The sequence below is a fragment of the Oncorhynchus clarkii genome, chromosome 21, assembly GCF_045791955.1.
Source record: "Oncorhynchus clarkii lewisi isolate Uvic-CL-2024 chromosome 21, UVic_Ocla_1.0, whole genome shotgun sequence".
NCBI lineage: Eukaryota > Metazoa > Chordata > Actinopteri > Salmoniformes > Salmonidae > Oncorhynchus > Oncorhynchus clarkii.
In genome coordinates, this window is record NC_092167.1 from 49,167,419 (window position 1) to 49,186,667 (window position 19,249).

The 19,249-nt window shown below is 43.6% G+C and overlaps 1 protein-coding gene across 1 annotated transcript; it reads left to right on the forward strand.

The window, feature by feature from the left end:
* Positions 1-7,178: 7,178 nt before the first annotated feature.
* Positions 7,179-18,971, forward strand: LOC139379505 (putative transcription factor Ovo-like 1). Its single transcript, XM_071122322.1, has 5 exons — positions 7,179-7,713; positions 14,754-15,010; positions 15,817-15,975; positions 16,632-16,776; positions 17,852-18,971. The coding sequence occupies exons 1-5, from the start codon at positions 7,614-7,616 to the stop codon at positions 18,181-18,183; spliced, it is 993 nt and encodes a 330-aa protein (XP_070978423.1). The 5' UTR covers positions 7,179-7,613; the 3' UTR covers positions 18,184-18,971.
* Positions 18,972-19,249: the final 278 nt, after the last annotated feature.

A 19,249-nucleotide genomic window follows, 5' to 3' on the forward strand; every position in this document is an offset into this window, starting at 1 on the left:
CAAGTTGAAACATAGCCTATAGATAATTAGCAGGCAGCGTGTCTTGGTTTGAGGACAAAGCGGGTTAACTGTCCTGTTGTGTAACAATCACATTTTGGAACAGTGAGTGCATTCTGACATCACACACACAAAAAAAACTCATGCTGGGGTGACCGTTAGAGATATTGGGAACTCACACATGAAAAGGTCAAAGATCCATATTATAGGCCCATATTCATCCCCCATATTACAGACCCATATTCATCACCCATATTACAGACCCATATTCATCCCCCATATTACAGACCCATATTCATCCCCCATATTACAGACCCATATTCATCCCCCGTATTACAGACCCATATTCATCCCCCATATTACAGACCCATATTCATCCCCCATATTACAGACCCATATTAAACACCCATATTCTTCCCCCATATTACAGACCCATATTCATCCCCATATTACAGACCCATATTAAACACCCATATTCATCCCCCATATTACAGACCCATATTCATCCCCCATATTATAGACCCATATTCATCCCCCATATTCATCCCCCATATTAAAAGCCCATATCCTTAAAGGCCCATATTGGTAAAGTGTCTCAGAGTGCTGATCTAGCATACATTTTACATTATAAATTATAATAAATAAAAAGGGGGGGGGGGGGGTCTGATCCTAGATCAGCACTCCTACTCTGAGACGTTGTATGAAAACAAGCCCTAATCTCTCTCTCTCTCTCTCTCTCTCTCTCTAGACAATAGGTGATTTTCTAGGTAATTTCCTGATTGCATCTCCTCTCTCTCAGCAGTTATAATGTCATTATGGGGCCCGGTATGTAGAACAGTTGGACTTGAATGACGAGAGCCATGCTGGGAAATAACACACACACTGTACAGTAAGTGTGGTTGACATATATCACGCAGACTGACCATGAGAAACGTTCCAAAATGGTGCACTATTCCCTTTATAGTGCACTACTTTTAACCTGGGTCCATAGGGTAGTGGACAAAAGTAGTGCACTAAATAGGGAATATGGTTCTATTTGGGATGCATGCAGTGACACGAACAGGTAAGCTAGGTGACAGGTGTACTGCTCCACCCCTCACAGGTAGCTTGCTAAAAGGCCAGGCAAATAGATTGGTATGCAATGTGGTTTAACCTCATTGCAAAGAGATGAGTGGAGAGAGAGAGAAAGAGGTTTACAATAAAGGTAGGGAGGAACTACACAAGGAGGGAGAGAAAGATGTGAAGAAAAGAGAAAATGCTCAAAACTAAGAGAAGGGGGGGAGAGCGAGAGAGAGAGAGAGAGAGAGAGAGAGAGAGAGAGAGAGAGAGAAGAGAGAAAGGGGCATAGAGAGAGAGAGAGAGAGAGAGAGAGAGAGAGAGAGAGAGAGAGAACGAGAGAATGAGAAAGAGAGAGAGAGAGAGAAGTAGTTAGTCAAGATGAGCTGGTAGAGTACCTTTCTCCACCTCTCCTCTCCTTTTCTACTCTTCTTTTAAGCTAACCAAAAGGCAAAATAAATAGAAGGTATGCAACGTGGTTAACCTCATTGAAAAGAGATGAGTGAAGAGAGAGACGTTTACAATAAAGGTATTGAGGAATTACACAAGGAGGGAGCGAAAGATGAAGTGAGAGATGTGGAAAAAAAGAGAAGGGGAGAGAGCGAGAGAGAGAGCGAGAGAGAGAGAGAGCGAGAGAGAGAGAGAGAGAGAGAGAGAGAGAGCGAGAGAGAGAGAGAGAGAGAGCGAGAGAGGGAGGGAGCGAGAGAGCGAGAGAGAGAGAGAGAGAAAGAGAGAGAGAGAGAGAGAGAGAGAGGGGGGGGGGGGGAGAAAAGAGAGAGAGAGAAAGAAGAAACAAGTGTGAGAGAGAGATATAAATAAAGAAGGGATGTTGTTAATCAGGTTGAGCTTGTAGAGTTGCTCCCCCTCTCCCTTCTCTTTTGTCACTCTGAGGTCTCTGCCACTATAGTGACTATCCTGGCACATAGGACCTGCACAGATTGAGACACAGTATAGAATGACTACCAAATACAATTCCTGTACATGTACAGCACATTCGGAAAGTATTCAGGCCGCTTGACTTATCCAAATGTTGTTACGTTACAGCCTTATTCTAAAATGTATTAAATTGTTTTTCCCCCTCATCAATCTACACACAATACCCCATAATGACATCACAATACCCCATATTGACATCACAATACCCCATAATGAAAAAGCAAAAACTGTTTAAAAAAACACATTTTTCCTAATTCACAATATCACAACAGTATTCAGACCCATTCTTCTCTGCAGATTCTCTCAAGCTCTGTCAGGTTGGATGGGGAGAGTCGCTGCACAGCTATTTTCAGGTCTCTCCGATCTGGTTCAAGTCCAGGCTCCAGACGTGACGCTTGGCAATCAGGCCAAAGAGTTCAATCTTGGTTTCATCAGACCAGAGAATTTTGTTTCTCATGGTATGAGAGTCCTTTAGGTGCCTTTTTGGCAAACTCTAAGCTGGCTGTCATGTCCTATTTACTGAGGAGTGGCTTCCGTCTGGTCACTCTACAATAAAGGCCTGATTGGTGGAGTGCTGCAGAGATGGTTGTCCTTCTGGAAGGTTCTCCCATCTCCACAGAGGAACTCTGTAGCTCTGTCAGAGTGATCATCGGGTTCTTGGTCAACTCCCTGACCAAGGCCCTTATCCCCCGAATGCTCAGTTTGACCGGGTGGCCAGCTCTAGGAAGAGTCTTGGTGGTTCCAAACTTCTTCCATTCATGAATGATGGACCTTCAAAGCTGCAGATATTTTTTGGTACCCTTCCCCAGATGTGTGACTCGACACAATCCTGTGTCGGAGCTCTCCAGACAATTGCTTCGAACTCATGGCTTGGTTTTTGCTCTGACATGCTCTGTCAACTATGGGACCTGATATAGACAGGTGTGTGCCTTTCCAAATCATGTCCAATCAATTGAATTTACCACAGGTAGACTCCAATCAAGTTGTAGAAACATCTCAAGGATGATCAATGGAAAGAGAATGCAACTGAGCTCAATTTCGAGTCTCATAGCAAAGGGTCTGAATACTTATGTAAATAAGATATTCCAGTTTTTTGTTTTAAGACATTTTAGAAAATGTCTAAAAACCTGTTTGCAATTTTTGTCATAATGTGGTATTGTGATATCATTATGGTATATTGTGATGTCATTATGGGATATTGTGATATCATTATGGTATATTGTGATGTCATTATGGGATATTGTGATATCATTATGGTATATTGTGATGTCATTATGGGATATTGTGATATCATTATGGTATATTGTGATGTCATTATGGGATATTGTGATGTCATTATGGGGTATTGGGTGTAGATCGATGAGGGAAAAAAAGTACACCGCAAAAGTATTTGGCTAATAAAGGTGACTGATTCTAATTTATGCACATACAGTATACAGTTGCAGGTACTAAAAAGGTAGGTCGTGGCGCGGTATCGGAGGAACTATCTGTGCGCCATCGTCTCCTACAGCGATAGGTAGTAAATGTTTTTAAAATGACTTATTTTACTGCCTGCACCTGTGAAGAATACTATAATACTATAATTATTCCTGTAAATTAAAATATACACTACTGTTCAAACGTTTGGGGTCACTTAGAAATCTCCTTGTTTTCCATGAAAACATATATGAAATGAGTTGTAAATTTAATAGGAAATATAGTCAAGACGTTGACAAGGTTATAAATAATGATTTTTAATTGAAATAATAATTGTGTCCTTCAAACTTTGCTTTCGTCAAAGAATCCTCCATTTGCAGCAATTACAGCCTTGCAGACCTTTGGCATTCTAGTTGTCAATTGGTTGAGGTAATCTGAAGAGATTTCACCAAATGCTTCCTGAAGCACCTCCCACAAATTGGATTGGTTTGATGGGTACTTCTTACGTACCATACGGTCAAGCTACTCCCACAACAGCTCAATAGGGTTGAGATCCGGTGACTGTGCTGGCCACTCCATACTAGACAGAATACCAGCTGACTGCTTCTTCTCTAAATAGTTATTGCATAGTTTGGAGCTGTGCTTTGGGTCATTGTCCTGTTGTAGGAGGAAATCCACAGGGTATGGCATGGCGTTGCAAAATGGAGTGATAGCCTTCCTTCTTCAATATCCCTTTAATCCTGTACAAATCTCCCATTTTACCACCACCAAAGCACCCCCAGACCATCACCCCCAGACCATCACCCCCAGACCATCACCCCCAGACCATCACATTGCCTCCACCATGCTTGACAGATGGCGTCAAGCACTCCTCCAGCATCTTTTCATTTTTTCTGCGTCTCACGAATGTTCTTCTTTGTGATCCGAACACCTCAAACTTAGACTTTTTATTGTCCAGTCTGAAATATGGCTTTTTCTTTGCAACTCTGCCTAGAAGGCCAGCATCCCAGAGTCGCCTCTTCACTGTTGACGTTGAGACTGGTGTTTTGAGGGTACTATTTAATGAAGCTGCCAGTTGAGAACTTGTGAGGCGTCTGTTTCTCAAACTAGACACTCTAATGTACTTGTCCTCTTGCTCAGTTGTGCACCGGGGCCTCCCACTCTACTTTCTATTGTGGTTAGAGACAGTTTGCGCTGTTCTGTGAAGGGAGTAGTACACAGTGTTGTATGAGATCTTCAGTTTCTTGGAAATTTCTGGAATAGCCTTCATTTCTCAGAACAAGAATAGACTGACAAGTTTCAGAAGAAACGTATTTTTTTGTGGCCATTTTGAGCCTGTAATCGAACCGACAAATGCTGATGCTCCAGATACTCAACTAGTCTAAAGAAGGACAGTTGTATTGCTTCTTTAATCAGAACAACAGTTTTCAGCTGTGCTAACATAATTGCAAAAGGGTTTTCTAATGATCAATTATCCTTTTAAAATTATCAACTTGGATTAGCTAACACAACATGCCATTGGAACACAGGAGTGATGGTTGTTGATAATTTGTCTCTGTACACCTATGTATATATTTGTCACGCCCGTAGAGATCTTTTTATTCTCTATGTTTGGTTGGTCAGGGTGTGACTCGGGTGGGAAACTCTATGTTCTGTGTTTCTATGTTTTGGCCGGGTATGGTTCTCAATCAGGGACAGCTGTCTATCATTGTCTCTGATTGGGAATCATACTTAGGTAGCCTTTTTCCTTTTGTATTTGTGGGTAGTTGTCTTTGTTAGTGGCATTATAGCCTAAGTAAGCGTCACGGTTGTGTCCTTGTTCTTTGTTTTGTTGGTGACATTTATAAATAAAATGTACGCTCACCACGCAGCACCTTGGTCCGGTCATTTTCAAGACGACGTTCGTGACAGATATTCCCATTAAACAAATCTGCCATTTCCAACATTAACAATGTCTACACTGTATTTCTAATCAATTTTATGTTATTTTAATGGACAAAAATGTTTGCTTTTCTTTTCAAAAACAAGGACATTTCTAAGTGACCCCAAACTTTTGAAAGGCATCCAGCGATGTAAGTGTTGATGCCGTAGCATGCATGTAGATAATATCCCCATAATCTGTAACAGACATAAAAGTAGCTTGCACAATGTTTTCTATTTGTAGAGGACAAGCATGTCCTGTTTCTATAGAGGAAGCCTAGCTTGATTTTTAGCCGTTTACAAAGTTCGTCAACATGCACTTTAAAAGGCTGTTAATCATCCAATCATATCCCTAAGTATTTATATGCAGAGACCTGGTTAATTCGAGAACCATCTAAGCTCGTAAGTGCAAGTGTATTTTCAACCAACTTTTTAAACCTATTAAAAATCATAAAATGTGTTTTCTTTGCATTTAAGATACGAGAGAGAGAAGGTACGGATGGACGGAGAGAGAGAAGGAACGGATGGACGGAGAGAGAGAAGGTACGGGTGGACGAAGAGAGAGAGAAGGTACGGATGGACGGAGAGAGAGAAGGAGAAGAGTAACAAGTATGGATGCAGGGAGAGAGAGGAGGAGGAGAGTAACAGGTAAGGATGGAGGGAGAGAGAGAAGGAAGGAGGAGAGAAGCAAGAGAGAGGGGGATGAGGGAGGCAGAAACCACTCCAACAGCCCAGGCAGCATACCGTTCATTCTATATCTCCACACACCCTCTTTCTCTTCCTTCTCTCACTCTCTCTCCCTCCCTCTGTTATTCCCTCTCTATTCCTCCCCCACTCTACCTCCTCCCATACTGAAACTATAGCTATCGTTTAATTATCAATGAAGAAATTACAAACAAACATTATTTTCGTTCTTTAAATCGCCCCTTTCCTGTTCTATTTTACTCTCTCTCTGTTTTGGTTTCAGGTGTTTCAGAAGGGTGAAGGGCTAGAGGTGTCTTGTAGGGGCTTGAGTGGTCGGGGGTGGGGATAGAGGGTGACTTGGGGGGGGGGGGGGGGGGACAAATCAGAGAGACAAGGGGATAATGGTTAACAGTGGGGGTCTGTAAACACACAGTAGGAGGGGGGGGGGGGGGGGGCGGGACAACACACACATTTGAGGACGATTAATGGTCTTTCCTAAATACCTGACAGAGATTACAGAGATCTTTCAAACATGCAGGCCTATAATCTTGTCCTCCTGAGGGTAAGGTGTAGGGTACATGTATTATGATAATCAAATGATATGGAAGTTTCCATTGTAGTTTCAACGCCCACTATTTATGTTGGTAAGAGCATGCCAATGTGCAGCCTCTGTTGGCTGTGGCCTTCTGTGCTTGAGATATATATATTTTTTTATTTTATCTTTATTTAACTAGGCAAGTCAGTTAAGAACAAATTCTTATTTTCAATGACGGCCTAGGAACAGTGGGTTAACTACCTTGTTCAGGGGCAGAATTACAGATTTGTACCTTGTCAGCTCGGGGATTCGAACTTGTGTTACCGGTGCATCACTACGCCAAAAACTCTTCCCCCTAACTAACTATTTCTCTCATGTCGTTCTCTATCATCCTCTAACCTACCTACCCCCTCCATTTTCCAATATATTTTCTACCCCTTCTTCTCCTTCTCACTGTGAAGCTGAATGGAGAAAGAGGGAGTGAGTAAAAAAAGAAGAAACCGGTCGAACAGGTAGTAGCCTAACCCAGGTTTGGTTTGTCACCGTTATGTCTGTGGCGCATGCGCGCTGGTACCTGTGCTTCCTGAATAAAGGAAAGGACTAGCCTACCTGTGTCGTGCATGGACCAACCTCTGAATTCACCGTGTTGCGTGGCGCTGAATCGGAATATCAGCAGTCTTACCTGACAAACTCCCGTTACTTTAAGTCGAGGAATAGAACGTAACCTTGGAAGTACGGGGACACCTGAACAAGATAACTCACCTGTAGCGACGTCATTGCTGTTTTTGTGGAGTGTGTGGGCTTGGGGAGAAAAAGAACGGACACGCACAGAGAAGAAAAACGGGATAGAAGACAAACTGCGGAGCTACAAAGTTTGTTGTAGAGGTGGAGAACAGAAAGGAGGGAGGACTGCGGGAAGAAAGAGAAGGGAACGATCCTTCCCGTTTTTTTTTTCTTTCACGAGGGGAAGGTATATTTTTGAAGTACTTTTTTCACCAGTTTACCTGGAGCGTATTGATTCTACAGAAACTTGACCGAAGAGGACAGTTTAACCGTAAAAAAAACGACCATGCCGCGAGCCTTCCTGGTAAAGAAGGCGAGATACTCGCCCTATAAGCGGAACTGGAGCGAATTGCCAGACGACGAGCGCGGGGACGTATATATACCAGGTGAGAGAGCTCGAGGATGGTGTTCCGTTAATGAACCATTTTGTTTCGGTGGAGCACGGCCAGCAGCACAGAATAAAATAACGGGAAATCAGCGTTCCATGACATTATTAAATAATTGTTAGGCTATAATTCATGATACATTGAAACGTTTTTTTTTGTGTTAAACTCACAATCTTAAACTGTTACAATTATGTATCCAAAAGAGTAGGCTACATTCTGTAACAGTAGGCTATCGGGTAGGGAAGTTTTGGCAACTTTATTTTTTTTACAATGTCATTGTAGGCCATATTCCAGGATAAATCATAGGCTAAGAGAACTTTTAACAACTTTCTTTGTCATTTTATGTAACTTATTTCTGTCTTACGGTAGGCTAATGTGTTTCAGTGTTGACACATTGCCTTGCAATGGGCAAGGCCCAATTTATAGCGTGTCATTGTTCCCATTTTGAGCCACAAAGATAACCACGACACCGTTACACCTCCTTCGGTCCGACCTTCAGACCCGAGTAGTTTCCTTGTTGGCGAAGGTGGGAATACGGTTGCAACACTGCCCCAATCTACCTCACCCATACATACGGCCTGTCATATCTTGACTGTGCCTTGGTTGACCTATAGGCAGCCTAATCCCTTTCATAAAACAAGTGGATCTTGATTTGCAATAATAGATTACCAATGTAGTCCTACTGTGTAGACTAGAACAGATAGGCAACTGTTTGCCATGCAGTCTAAAATGAATTATATTTATTTAGTCATAGTCTGCACAGTAGCCGAATACTTGCCACTGTTTTTTGAGGAAGGTTTAACCTCCAATTCAGCCCTTTGATGCTGTTTTGTGACAAACCAGTCACATCGATTGCATCTCCTCCATGCAAAATTCTACGTACTTTTAATTGTATGTCTCTCTTTCGCGATCTTGAGAACAATCGCCATTGTGCCGCTGGGGTGTTTTATTGTTAGGGTCTGTGGTATCAGATAACTGAACCTAACGGGTTACTCCGCCACTCCCTGCCCCTACCTCCCCCCGTGTGTGTGTGTGTGTGTGTGTGTGTGTGTGTGTGTGTGTGTGTGTGTGTGTGTGTGTGTGTGTGTGTGACAGAGAGAGAGAGAGACCCCCTTCCTCCACCACCGGTAACTTTTAATCATTACCCTTTACGTCCTTTAAAGGTCTATGGTGCTGAAACTGACCGTTAGATTAGAATTCACTTCCTGAACTAATGTTTTTTTTTTTTTACATTTAAAAACGGTTTGAATAACAAACAAAACAAACCTCTCAGTAAGTTGTTTTTGATGATGTGCATTATTTGATTAGTATAACACGTTTTTATGAAACCATTTTAAAATCGAGGGCTATTTACCTACAAAGATTTTAACTTTAGGTTATTGCGTGAAGCGCCAAAACAACAGCAGGCGTTCAGGTTACAACACTAGTAGCCTAGTTATTACCCAGCTATGTGAAGTTGCCTGCCCCACCGCCTCGACTTGTCACTCCAACTACAGCTGTGATCACTGTCCAAACAATGCTTCCATGGCGTTTATCACCGTTACCCGTTTAGCATAGGTTAGGATACACATTTCTCTCCAATAATTCTGAGCAAGATAATTATATAAGTATAGAGTAGACAAACTATGAAACGTCTTTGCTTAGTAGCTATTGTATTATTTTAGCTTTGTAGCTTCGATGAATAAAGAGAACAGGAAATATTTTTTCCAAGTTGAGAAAAAGACCCGGTGCATAACAGTGCCTGTGCAAACTTGGGTAGAATAATTATTCCTTGAGTGCGCGGGAAGCTTGTGTGTGTGCGCGTCCCCGCGCTCTGGTTAATGTTTAGGCCAGTAGATGCTGGGTGAAGTAACGGACTACAGCTAGGCTACTACCTTCGTCTCCCTACACACGGTCACGGTCATACACCCTTAGCAAACACAGCACACTACAGCATTACGGTCCGATCTACTGTTGACTCTCCCTCTGTCTCTCTGCAGGCGAGGTTCTAAACTATTTTTAGTTTATATATTTATATTAGTTCTAAAAAAAACTGTTCGTTTCAGACTGTTAGATAGCATACCATCGTTTTTCAAAGACGATTGAACCAAGTTTTCGAATATCATCAGTATCATATCTGAACAGTCATTGTTCGCCTGGAGTCGTGCGGTGCTGGTGTAGAAGGGAGGGGTGAGCAAACAGCTCGAGATTAACTCACCAACATGTCTAATCGGGTGAGTGTGTGTGTGTGTGTGTGTGTGTGTGTGTGTGTGTGTTATCATTTAAAGTAAAAAAATGGCTTCAGTTGAGCCATTAAAAAACGGGTACTTTAAACGCAACTTCATCCTATTCCTATATGACGACCGGGAAGGATACCGTTATGACCCACACAAAACAATGGCTCTCGCTCTCATAAATTTGCATGCTGATTTGCGAGTTATCCGATTGTCTCCTGACCTGTTATAGAATCAACAGATTCATTGTGTGCTATACTATTCATTGGGCTCCGGAGTGGCGCAGCTGTCTAAAGCGTTGCATCTCAGTGCAAGAGGCACTGTCCCGGTTCGAATCCAGGCTGTACCACATCCGACCATGATTGGGAGTCCCAGTGTTGCTTTCTTCTTAACTGATTTGCCGAGTTCAATATTTTTTTGTGGTAAAAAATTTAAATCTACTGATTTTACAGGACACACACACACTTACTTAAACAATTACTGGCTCTAGGTGTTTGTAATGTAGTCCAATTGGAACGTTGCTGATCAAATATCATTAATAGTAACTAAGGATGTGCAAGACCATTCCATACTTATCGATACATTTTTAGTTTGTTACAGATTTATTTTATTTTTTTCATTTAGGTTTTGAGGTTGGACTTTTAGCACGTAGGGCACACCGATTGGTGTCGCCTCGTTAGTTTATGTTAGCTTGTCCATCTTGTTAGTCCAAAGGTGTTTCACCTGTGCTGGCCCAGGTGATATTTAAGAGTGGCTGGCCCACTGCATAAGTTGTCTTGAGAGTTAATGCCAGGGGTGTAAAGTACTTCAGTAAAAATACTTTGAAGTACTACTTACTTATACTTTGAGTATTTAAGTACTTAAGTAAAAATACTTTGAAGTACTACTTAAGTAGTTTTTTGGGGGGTATCTGTACTTTATTATTTATATTTTTTTGACAACTTTTACTTCACTACAACATTCCTAAAGAAAATAATGTGCTTTTTACCCCATACATTTCCCCCTGACACTCTCAAATGTAGTCGTTGAATGCTTAGCAGGACAGGAAAATGGTCCAATTCACACACTTATCAAGAGAACATCCCTACTGCCTCTCAACTGGCGGACCCACTAAACACAAATGCTTCATTTGTAAATGTTGTCTGAGTGTTGGAGTGTTGGAGTGTACCCCTGGGTATCTGTAAATGATGTCTGAGTGTTGGAGTGTACCCCTGGGTATCTGTAAATGATGTCTGAGTGTTGGAGTGTACCCCTGGGTATCTGTAAATGATGTCTGAGTGTTGGAGTGTGCCCCTGGGTATCTGTAAATGATGTCTGAGTGTTGGAGTGTGCCCCTGGGTATCAGTAAATGATGTCTGAGTGTTGGAGTGTTGGAGTGTGCCCCTGGGTATCAGTAAATTATGTCTGAGTGTTGGAGTGTGCCCCTGGGTATCTGTAAATGATGTCTGAGTGTTGGAGTGTGCCCCTGGGTATCTGTAAATGATGTCTGAGTGTTGGAGTGTGCCCCTGGGTATCTGTAAATGATGTCTGAGTGTTGGAGTGTGCCCCTGGGTATCAGTAAATGATGTCTGAGTGTTGGAGTGTGCCCCTGGGTATCTGTAAATGATGTCTGAGTGTTGGTGTGTTGGAGTGTGCCCCTGGGTATCTGTAAATGATGTCTGAGTGTTGGAGTGTGCCCCTGGGTATCTGTAAATGATGTCTGAGTGTTGGAGTGTGCCCCTGGGTATCTGTAAATGATGTCTGAGTGTTGGAGTGTGCCCCTGGGTATCTGTAGACACATAAAAATGGCATTGTGTCATATGGTTTGCTTAATATAAGCAATTTGAAATAATTGTTTTACTTTTACGTATATTTTTGCAGTTACATTTACCTTTTGATACTTAAGTATATTTAAAACCAATTACGTTTAGACTTTTACTCAAGTAGTGTTTTACTGGGTGACTTTTACTTGAGTCATTTTCTATTAAGGTATCTTTTAGTCAAGTATGACAATTGGGTACTTTTTCCACCACTGGTTAAAGCATTTAGTTGTCTCTCCCTATTTTATTTTCTAGACAAACAATCCTCTCTGTTTCTGTTTCTGTTTTGCTCCACTTTTTGGTTTGCTTCCTGTCTTTAAGTTTGGTGTGGGGGTTTTTTTTATTTTTGTTTTCGTCTTCAGGGTAAATTTAGTGGGCGGTGGTGGGTGTCTTTCAGGTTCCAGTTGTTGTTGCTAGGCAACTTCCAGTGGACCCCCCCCCCCCCCCCCCCCCATGAGTGTCTTTCAAGAACCCCTCCTAAAACCCCACCTGTTTAGTTTTGGTTGTTGTCAGTGACTTTGTTAGTTCTCCCTTCCGTTTGAGCAACATTGTTTGGTTTTCTAGCTTGGGAACGTAAACAGTTTGAACCGATTCGGTTTGATTAGAGAACAAATCAATTCGATTCGGTTGGATGTGATATGATTTGATGCACTAACATTTGCTGTACAAACACATTCATTTTCCATTCTAAATTCAAATCTGCTGTTGATGGATCTGTCTGAGTTGTGCGGTGTGTGTGTGTGTGTGTGTGTGTGTGTGTGTATTTACTATGTAGGCACCTGAGCAGACATAAGGGAGAATTAGCCATCTACCACTATCAGATTAGGGCCGTAAGGGAGAATTAGCCAACTACCACCCCACTACCACTATCAGTGGGGCAGCAGGGGGTGGCAGGGTAGCCTAGTGGTTAGAGCCCTGGGCTAGCAAGGTTGCAAGTTCAAACCCCCGAGCTGACAAGGTACAAATCTGTCGTTCTGCCCCTGAACAGGCAGTTAACCCACTGTTCCTAGACCAGTTAACCCACTGTTCCTAGGCCAGTTAACCCACTGTTCCTAGACCAGTTAACCCACTGTTCCTAGGCCAGTTAACCCACTGTTCCTAGACCAGTTAACCCACTGTTCCTAGGCCGTCATTGAAAATAAGAATTTGTTCTTAACTGACTTGCCTAGTTCAATAAAAATAAATCAGTAATCAGTAATTTTTGCAGATTAAGAGTTTGAGCTAGTAATGTATAAATATTTATTGTTTAGAAATGAGCTATGACATAGCCAATTAATAGATAGCACAATTTTGGATTTCACCCTCATCTCACAATTCAAATGGTCGTGAACATTTTGGACGTTTTTACTGAGAGATTTTGTCCTCTGGCTTCGGCCATATTTTATTTTACTTTACCTTTATTTAACCTTTATTTCACTTTACCTTTATTTAACCTTTATTTAACCTTTATTTAACTAGGCAAGTCAGTTAAGAACACATTCTTATTTTCAATGACGGTCTAGGAACAGTGGGTTAACTGGTCTAGGAACAGTGGGTTAACTGGTCTAGGAACAGTGGGTTAACTGGTCTAGGAACAGTGGGTTAACTGGTCTAGGAACAGTGGGTTAACTGGTCTAGGAACAGTGGGTTAACTGGTCTAGGAACAGTGGGGTTAACTGGTCTAGGAACAGTGGGGTTAACTGGTCTAGGAACAGTGGGGTTAACTGGTCTAGGAACAGTGGGGTTAACTGGTCTAGGAACAGTGGGTTAACTGGTCTAGGAACAGTGGGTTAACTGGTCTAGGAACAGTGGGGTAACTGGTCTAGGAACAGTGGGTTAACTGGTCTAGGAACAGTGGGTTAACTGGTCTAGGAACAGTGGGTTAACTGGTCTAGGAACAGTGGGTTAACTTCCTGTTCAGGGGCAGAACGACAGATTTGTACCTTGTCAGCTCGGGGGTTTGAACTTGCAACCTTCCGGTTACTAGTCCACCTCCTCGTTATACAGGACACAGTTGATTGTTTCATGTCTAAAAATAACCATAAACACTGATTTGTTAAAAGCAAAACAACCAAAACTATTGCTGATGGTGAACAATCAAAATAAAATCTATTGTAACCTCTGTTAAGGTTTTAGGAGGTATAGACAAATGAGTTTATCTCTGCCTGCTTGGTAAAACACCATGTTCAACATCCCATTGATAATAATTACCTAGCAAATGACATCGGTTGTCACTCAACTAATAAAGCCTAATATCACGCGTTGCCCTTTTAGTATTTTGAATGCTGAAGGAGATGAGGAACAGGTCGTCTACTTCTCACTGGTCAGCATGCGAAGCTGAGCTCAGTGCTCAGTTTGACGAGGCTACTGATATTACCTGGAGTTGTTCAGCATATAACATGATTTATAGATCTCATGTCTGTCAACGCAGTTGAATCAGTTGTCACAAAAGATGAGAGGTATTTTCGGAGATGGGAGTTTGAATCGGGTTTTTTTCCCTGACCGATGCGTGCTATACGGATCAGTTTTTTTTTTTTTTTTTTGGGGGGGGGGGGGGGGGGGGGGGGTAACGAGGACCGATGCACTTGCATCTAAAGCATTTGAATCGGTGACCGATGGGCATCGGTGAATCTTTACAATTTCTCTGTGTTTCTAATAGATTGTATGTAACCGATTGAATAGAATAAGTAACCTTTGCTACTAACACGAGTGCACACAGAGCAGTGAGGCACATATACTGTGTGTGTGTGTGTGTGTGTGTGTGTGTGTGTGTGTGTGTTTAAGGAGCGTAATAGCAACCAACCTGTGTCTCTGGACTGGCTGGTCAGACTGGTCCAACGGTAACTAGACTGTGTGTGGCATGGGTCTTCTCTGTCATACTTTAAACAGACAATTCGACACCACCCACACTCTTATCTTCAACTTTCTCTCTCTGTCCTTCTAGTGTGCGTGACTGTGCCATAATGAATCCAATTCTTAAGTTATATATTTTATTTATATATATATATATATTCTTATATCGTATCCTTTCTCTCTCTGTCCGTTTCAGTGTCTGTCTTCCCCGTGCCCTTATTGGAGGAAACTGAAGCCAGTCCAGCAGAGACCGCCCCCCGTCTCGCCACGACGACGCACTACGAATACACCAAATACACACACTCGGTGCGCAGCGTGATGACCCCTACAGCGGAGATGCCCTCGTGCACGGTGCTGGGTCAACCCCAGAACCCTGGTCGGGAGTTAGAGGTCACGGGGTTAGAGGTGAAGAGGAGGGCACAGAGCAGCACCTATGTCCGCTCCAAAATCAAGGTGAGTGACTGAGGCATTTTGAGAATAATGGGGGGGGGGGGGGATCTTTTTTTAAATGTATTTTTAGTTATGTAATCGTGTTTGGTTTTCTGAGAATATAAGACCCCAATTATCGCCGGTGACCAACTTTTTTATTCTCTCTCTCACCCCATTCTTCTCAATCCCTCTTCTATCCCATCTTCTCCATCTCTCTCTCTTTATCCCATCCTTCTCAATCCCTCTTCCATCCCATTCTCTCCATCTCTCTCTTCCATCCCATTCTCCTTCTCAATCCCTCTTCTATCCCATTCTCTCCCTCTCTCTCTTTATCCCATTCTCCCCATCTCTCTCTCTTTATCCCATTCTCTCCATCTCTCTCTCTTTATCCCATTCTCCCCATCTCTTTCTCTTTATCCCATTCTCTCCTTCTCAATCCCTCTTCTATCCCATTCTCTCCACCTCTCTCTCTTTATCCCATTCTCTCCATCTCTCTCTCTTTATCCCATTCTCTCCATCTCTCTCTCTTTATCCCATTCTCTCCATCTCTCTCTCTTTATCCCATTCTCTCCTTCTCAATCCCTCTTCTATCCCATTCTCTCCACCTCTCTCTCTTTATCCCATTCTCTCCACCTCTCTCTCTTTATCCCATTCTCTCCACCTCTCTCTCTTTATCCCATTCTCTCCATCTCTCTCTCTTTATCCCATTCTCTCCATCTCTCTCTTTATCCCATTCTCTCCATCTCTCTCTCTTTATCCCATTCTCTCCATCTCTCTCCCTTTATCCCATTCTCTCCATCTCTCTCTCTTTATCTCTGTCTCTTCTATAGGTGACTACAGGTGAGCTACCCAGTCAGATTCCAATACCTCCCCAGCCTTCCATCCCCGAAATCACCACCACACCTGTTTCCTTGACGACGTCCCCTACTGCCCTGGTCTCCACAGTAACGAAGTCAGGGACAGGTGCTCAGGCGTCGTTTGTGTGCAAGGTATGTCACGACCCTCTCTCCCTTCTAACCCATTCTGTCCATCCCTGTCTCAATCCTCCTCTCCCTTCTAACCCATTCTGTCCATCCCTGTCTCAATCCTCCTCTCCCTTCTAAGCCATTCTCTCCATCCTGTCATAATCCCCCTCTCCCTTCTAACCCATTCTCTCCATCTTTCTATCAGCTATGCCAGAAGAGCTTTCACCCTCTCTTTACTCATCTCTAATCATCCATCTATCTATTCCTCTGTAACCATCTCTCATCTTCCTCCATCTCTAATCCATCTATCTATTCCTCTGTAGCCATCTCTCATCTTCCTCCATCTCTAATCCATCTATCTATTCCTCTGTAGCCATCTCTCATCTTCCTCCATCTCTAATCCATCTATCTATTCCTCTGTAACCCTCTCTCATCTTCCTCCATCTCTAATCCATCTATCTATTCCTCTGTAGCCCATCTCTCTCTCCATGTCTTCCTCCCTAGCCCATCTCTCTCTCCTCTTCCTCCCTAACCCATCTCTCTCTCCTCTTCCTCCCTAACCCATCTCTCTCTCCTCTTCCTCCCAAACCCATCTCTCTCTCCTCTTCCTCCCTAACCCACCTCTCTCTCCTCTTCCTCCCTAACCCGTCTCTCTCTCCTGTTCCTGTGTAACCCATCAGATGTGTCAGAAGGTGTTCCAGTACCAGAGGATGTTGAACCGACACCTGAAGTGTCACAGTGATACTAAGAGACACCTGTGTAACCACTGTGGTAAAGGATTTAACGACACCTTCGACCTGAAGAGACACGTCAGAACACACACAGGTAGGTCACACACACACACACACAGGTAGGACACACACACACACACACACAGGTAGGACACACACAGGTAGGTCACACATCCCGGAGCACGGACAGAAAGCCGAACAGACTCACCAATACACCACACCAACCAGTAACCACTCCACCCTACCTACCTTTCACTCCACCCACCAACCACCCCACTCCCCCTCTCTCCACCTAGTGCTACTCCATCTCCTCTCATTCCGCTTCTCTCCCTCCATCTCTAACCCTTCTCCCCCTCTATCTCTAACCTTCTCTCTCCATATCTAACCCTTCTCTCTCCATCTCTAACCCTTCTCTCTCCATCTCTAACCCTTCTCTCTCTCCATCTCGGAACCCTTCTCTCCCTCCATCTCGAACCCTTCTCCCCCTCCATCTCGAACCCTTCTCCCCCTCCATCTCTAACCCTTCTCCCCCTCCATCTCGAACCCTTCTCCCCCTCCATCTCTAACCCCTCTCTCTCTCCATCTCTAACCCTTCTCTCTCTATCTCTAACCCTTCTCCCCCTCCATCTCCAACCCTTCTCCCCCTCCATCTCTAACCCTTCTCCCTCTCCATCTCTAACCCTTCTCCCTCTCCATCTCTAACCCTTCTCCCTCTCCATCTCTAACCCTTCTCTCTCTCTCCATCTCCAACCCTTCTCCCCCTCCATCTCCAACCCTTCTCTCTCTCCATCTATACCTCCATCTCTAACCCTTCTCTCTCTCCATATCTAACCCTTCTCCCCCTCCATCTCTAACCCTTCTCTCCCTCCAACTCTAACCCTTCTCTCCCTCCATCTCCAACCCTTCTCTCTCTCCATCTATACCTCCATCTCTAACCCTTCTCTCTCTCCATATCTAACCCTTCTCTCTCTCCATATCTAACCCTTCTCCCCCTCCATCTCCAACCCTTCTCTCTCTCCATCTCTAACCCTCCTCTCTCTCCATCTCTAACCCTTCTCTCTCTCCATCTCTAACCCTTCTCTCTCTCCATCTCTAACCCTTCTCTCTCTCCATCTCTAACCCTTCTCTCCCTCCATCTCTAACCCTTCTCTCCCTCCATCTCTCTCTAGGAGTGCGTCCCTACAAGTGCTCTCTGTGTGACAAGGCCTTCACCCAGCGATGCTCTCTAGAGTCTCACATGAAGAAGATCCACGGTGTGACCCTGCAGTACGCCTATAAAGAGAGACGCAACAAACTCTACGTCTGCGAGGAGTGTGGCCACACCGCCCCTTCCCAGGATACACTGCTCAAACACTACCACGCCCTCCATCCCAACTCCGCCTTCCTGAGGGGGAAGGGGCTGAAAGGGGGGAGAGGGGCAGAGGGGGAGGAGTCGATGCCTGGGTCGCCGCTTTCGAATGATCAGGATAGTGATGATACTACAGGGTCTGGGGTGCAGTAGAAAGGAGGGGCTGAAGGAGAGGGGAAGGGCAGGAACACAACGGTTGTCTTGGTCGAAACTGTCGTCGGGTAAATCTGAAACGTTAAGGGAACGTCCATTTTAAATATGAGACCTGTTGAGATTAGGATTGAGATTATGCCCAGTTTGAGATTATTCTGGCTTTCACCTGGAACTCTCCAACCGATGTAGATTATCTGTACAAAAAAAACACACAAAAAAACACAACTCTATATATTCAGTAAAGGGATTAATATATTTAAATATGTACTTTGCTATGAATTTATACAGTGTGTTTTAATGCTATTATGCATTTGATTGATGAAAATAACCAATGTTTGTTTTGGGGTTTACACTCCTGAAAGTTCCAAATGGTGGTTTATAGGAAATCTTTTGCACAACTACTGTACACTGTAGTACTACTGTAAGATGTTGTATCTACTGCAATACCAAGGTTGGCCTCAATTCCTTTTCAATTCCAGTCAATAACTGTACAATTGAAATGGAATTGACCCCTAACCCTTGTCTTATACAACTGTAACGACTGTTGAAAGAAAGAGATTGTGAAACAAAGTGCCGGTCATGTTTACATTCATATCCAATAGGACTTGGAAAGGATCCAACTTCTACAGAAGAGATTACTACTTGCATACTGGAAAAGCACAGTGAGATTATTCTAGCCTGGTCCCAGGTCTGTTTGTGCTATATAGCCATCTCCCCTCCACTATAGCCTGGTCCCAGGTCTGTTTGTGTTGTATAGCCATCTCCCCTCCACTATAGCCTGGTCCCAGGTCTGTTTGTGCTGTATAGCCATCTCCCCTCCACTATAGCCTGGTCCCAGATCTGTTTGTGCTATATAGCCATCTCCCCTCCACTATAGCCTGGTCCCAGATCTGTTTGTGCTATATAGCCAAACCACTCCACTATAGCCTGGTCCCAGGTCTGTTTGTGTTGCATAGCCATCTCCCCTCCACTATAGCCTGGTCCCAGATCTGTTTGTGTTGTATAGCCATCTCCACTCCACTATAGCCTGGTCCCAGGTCTGTTTGTGCTGTATAGCCATCTCCCC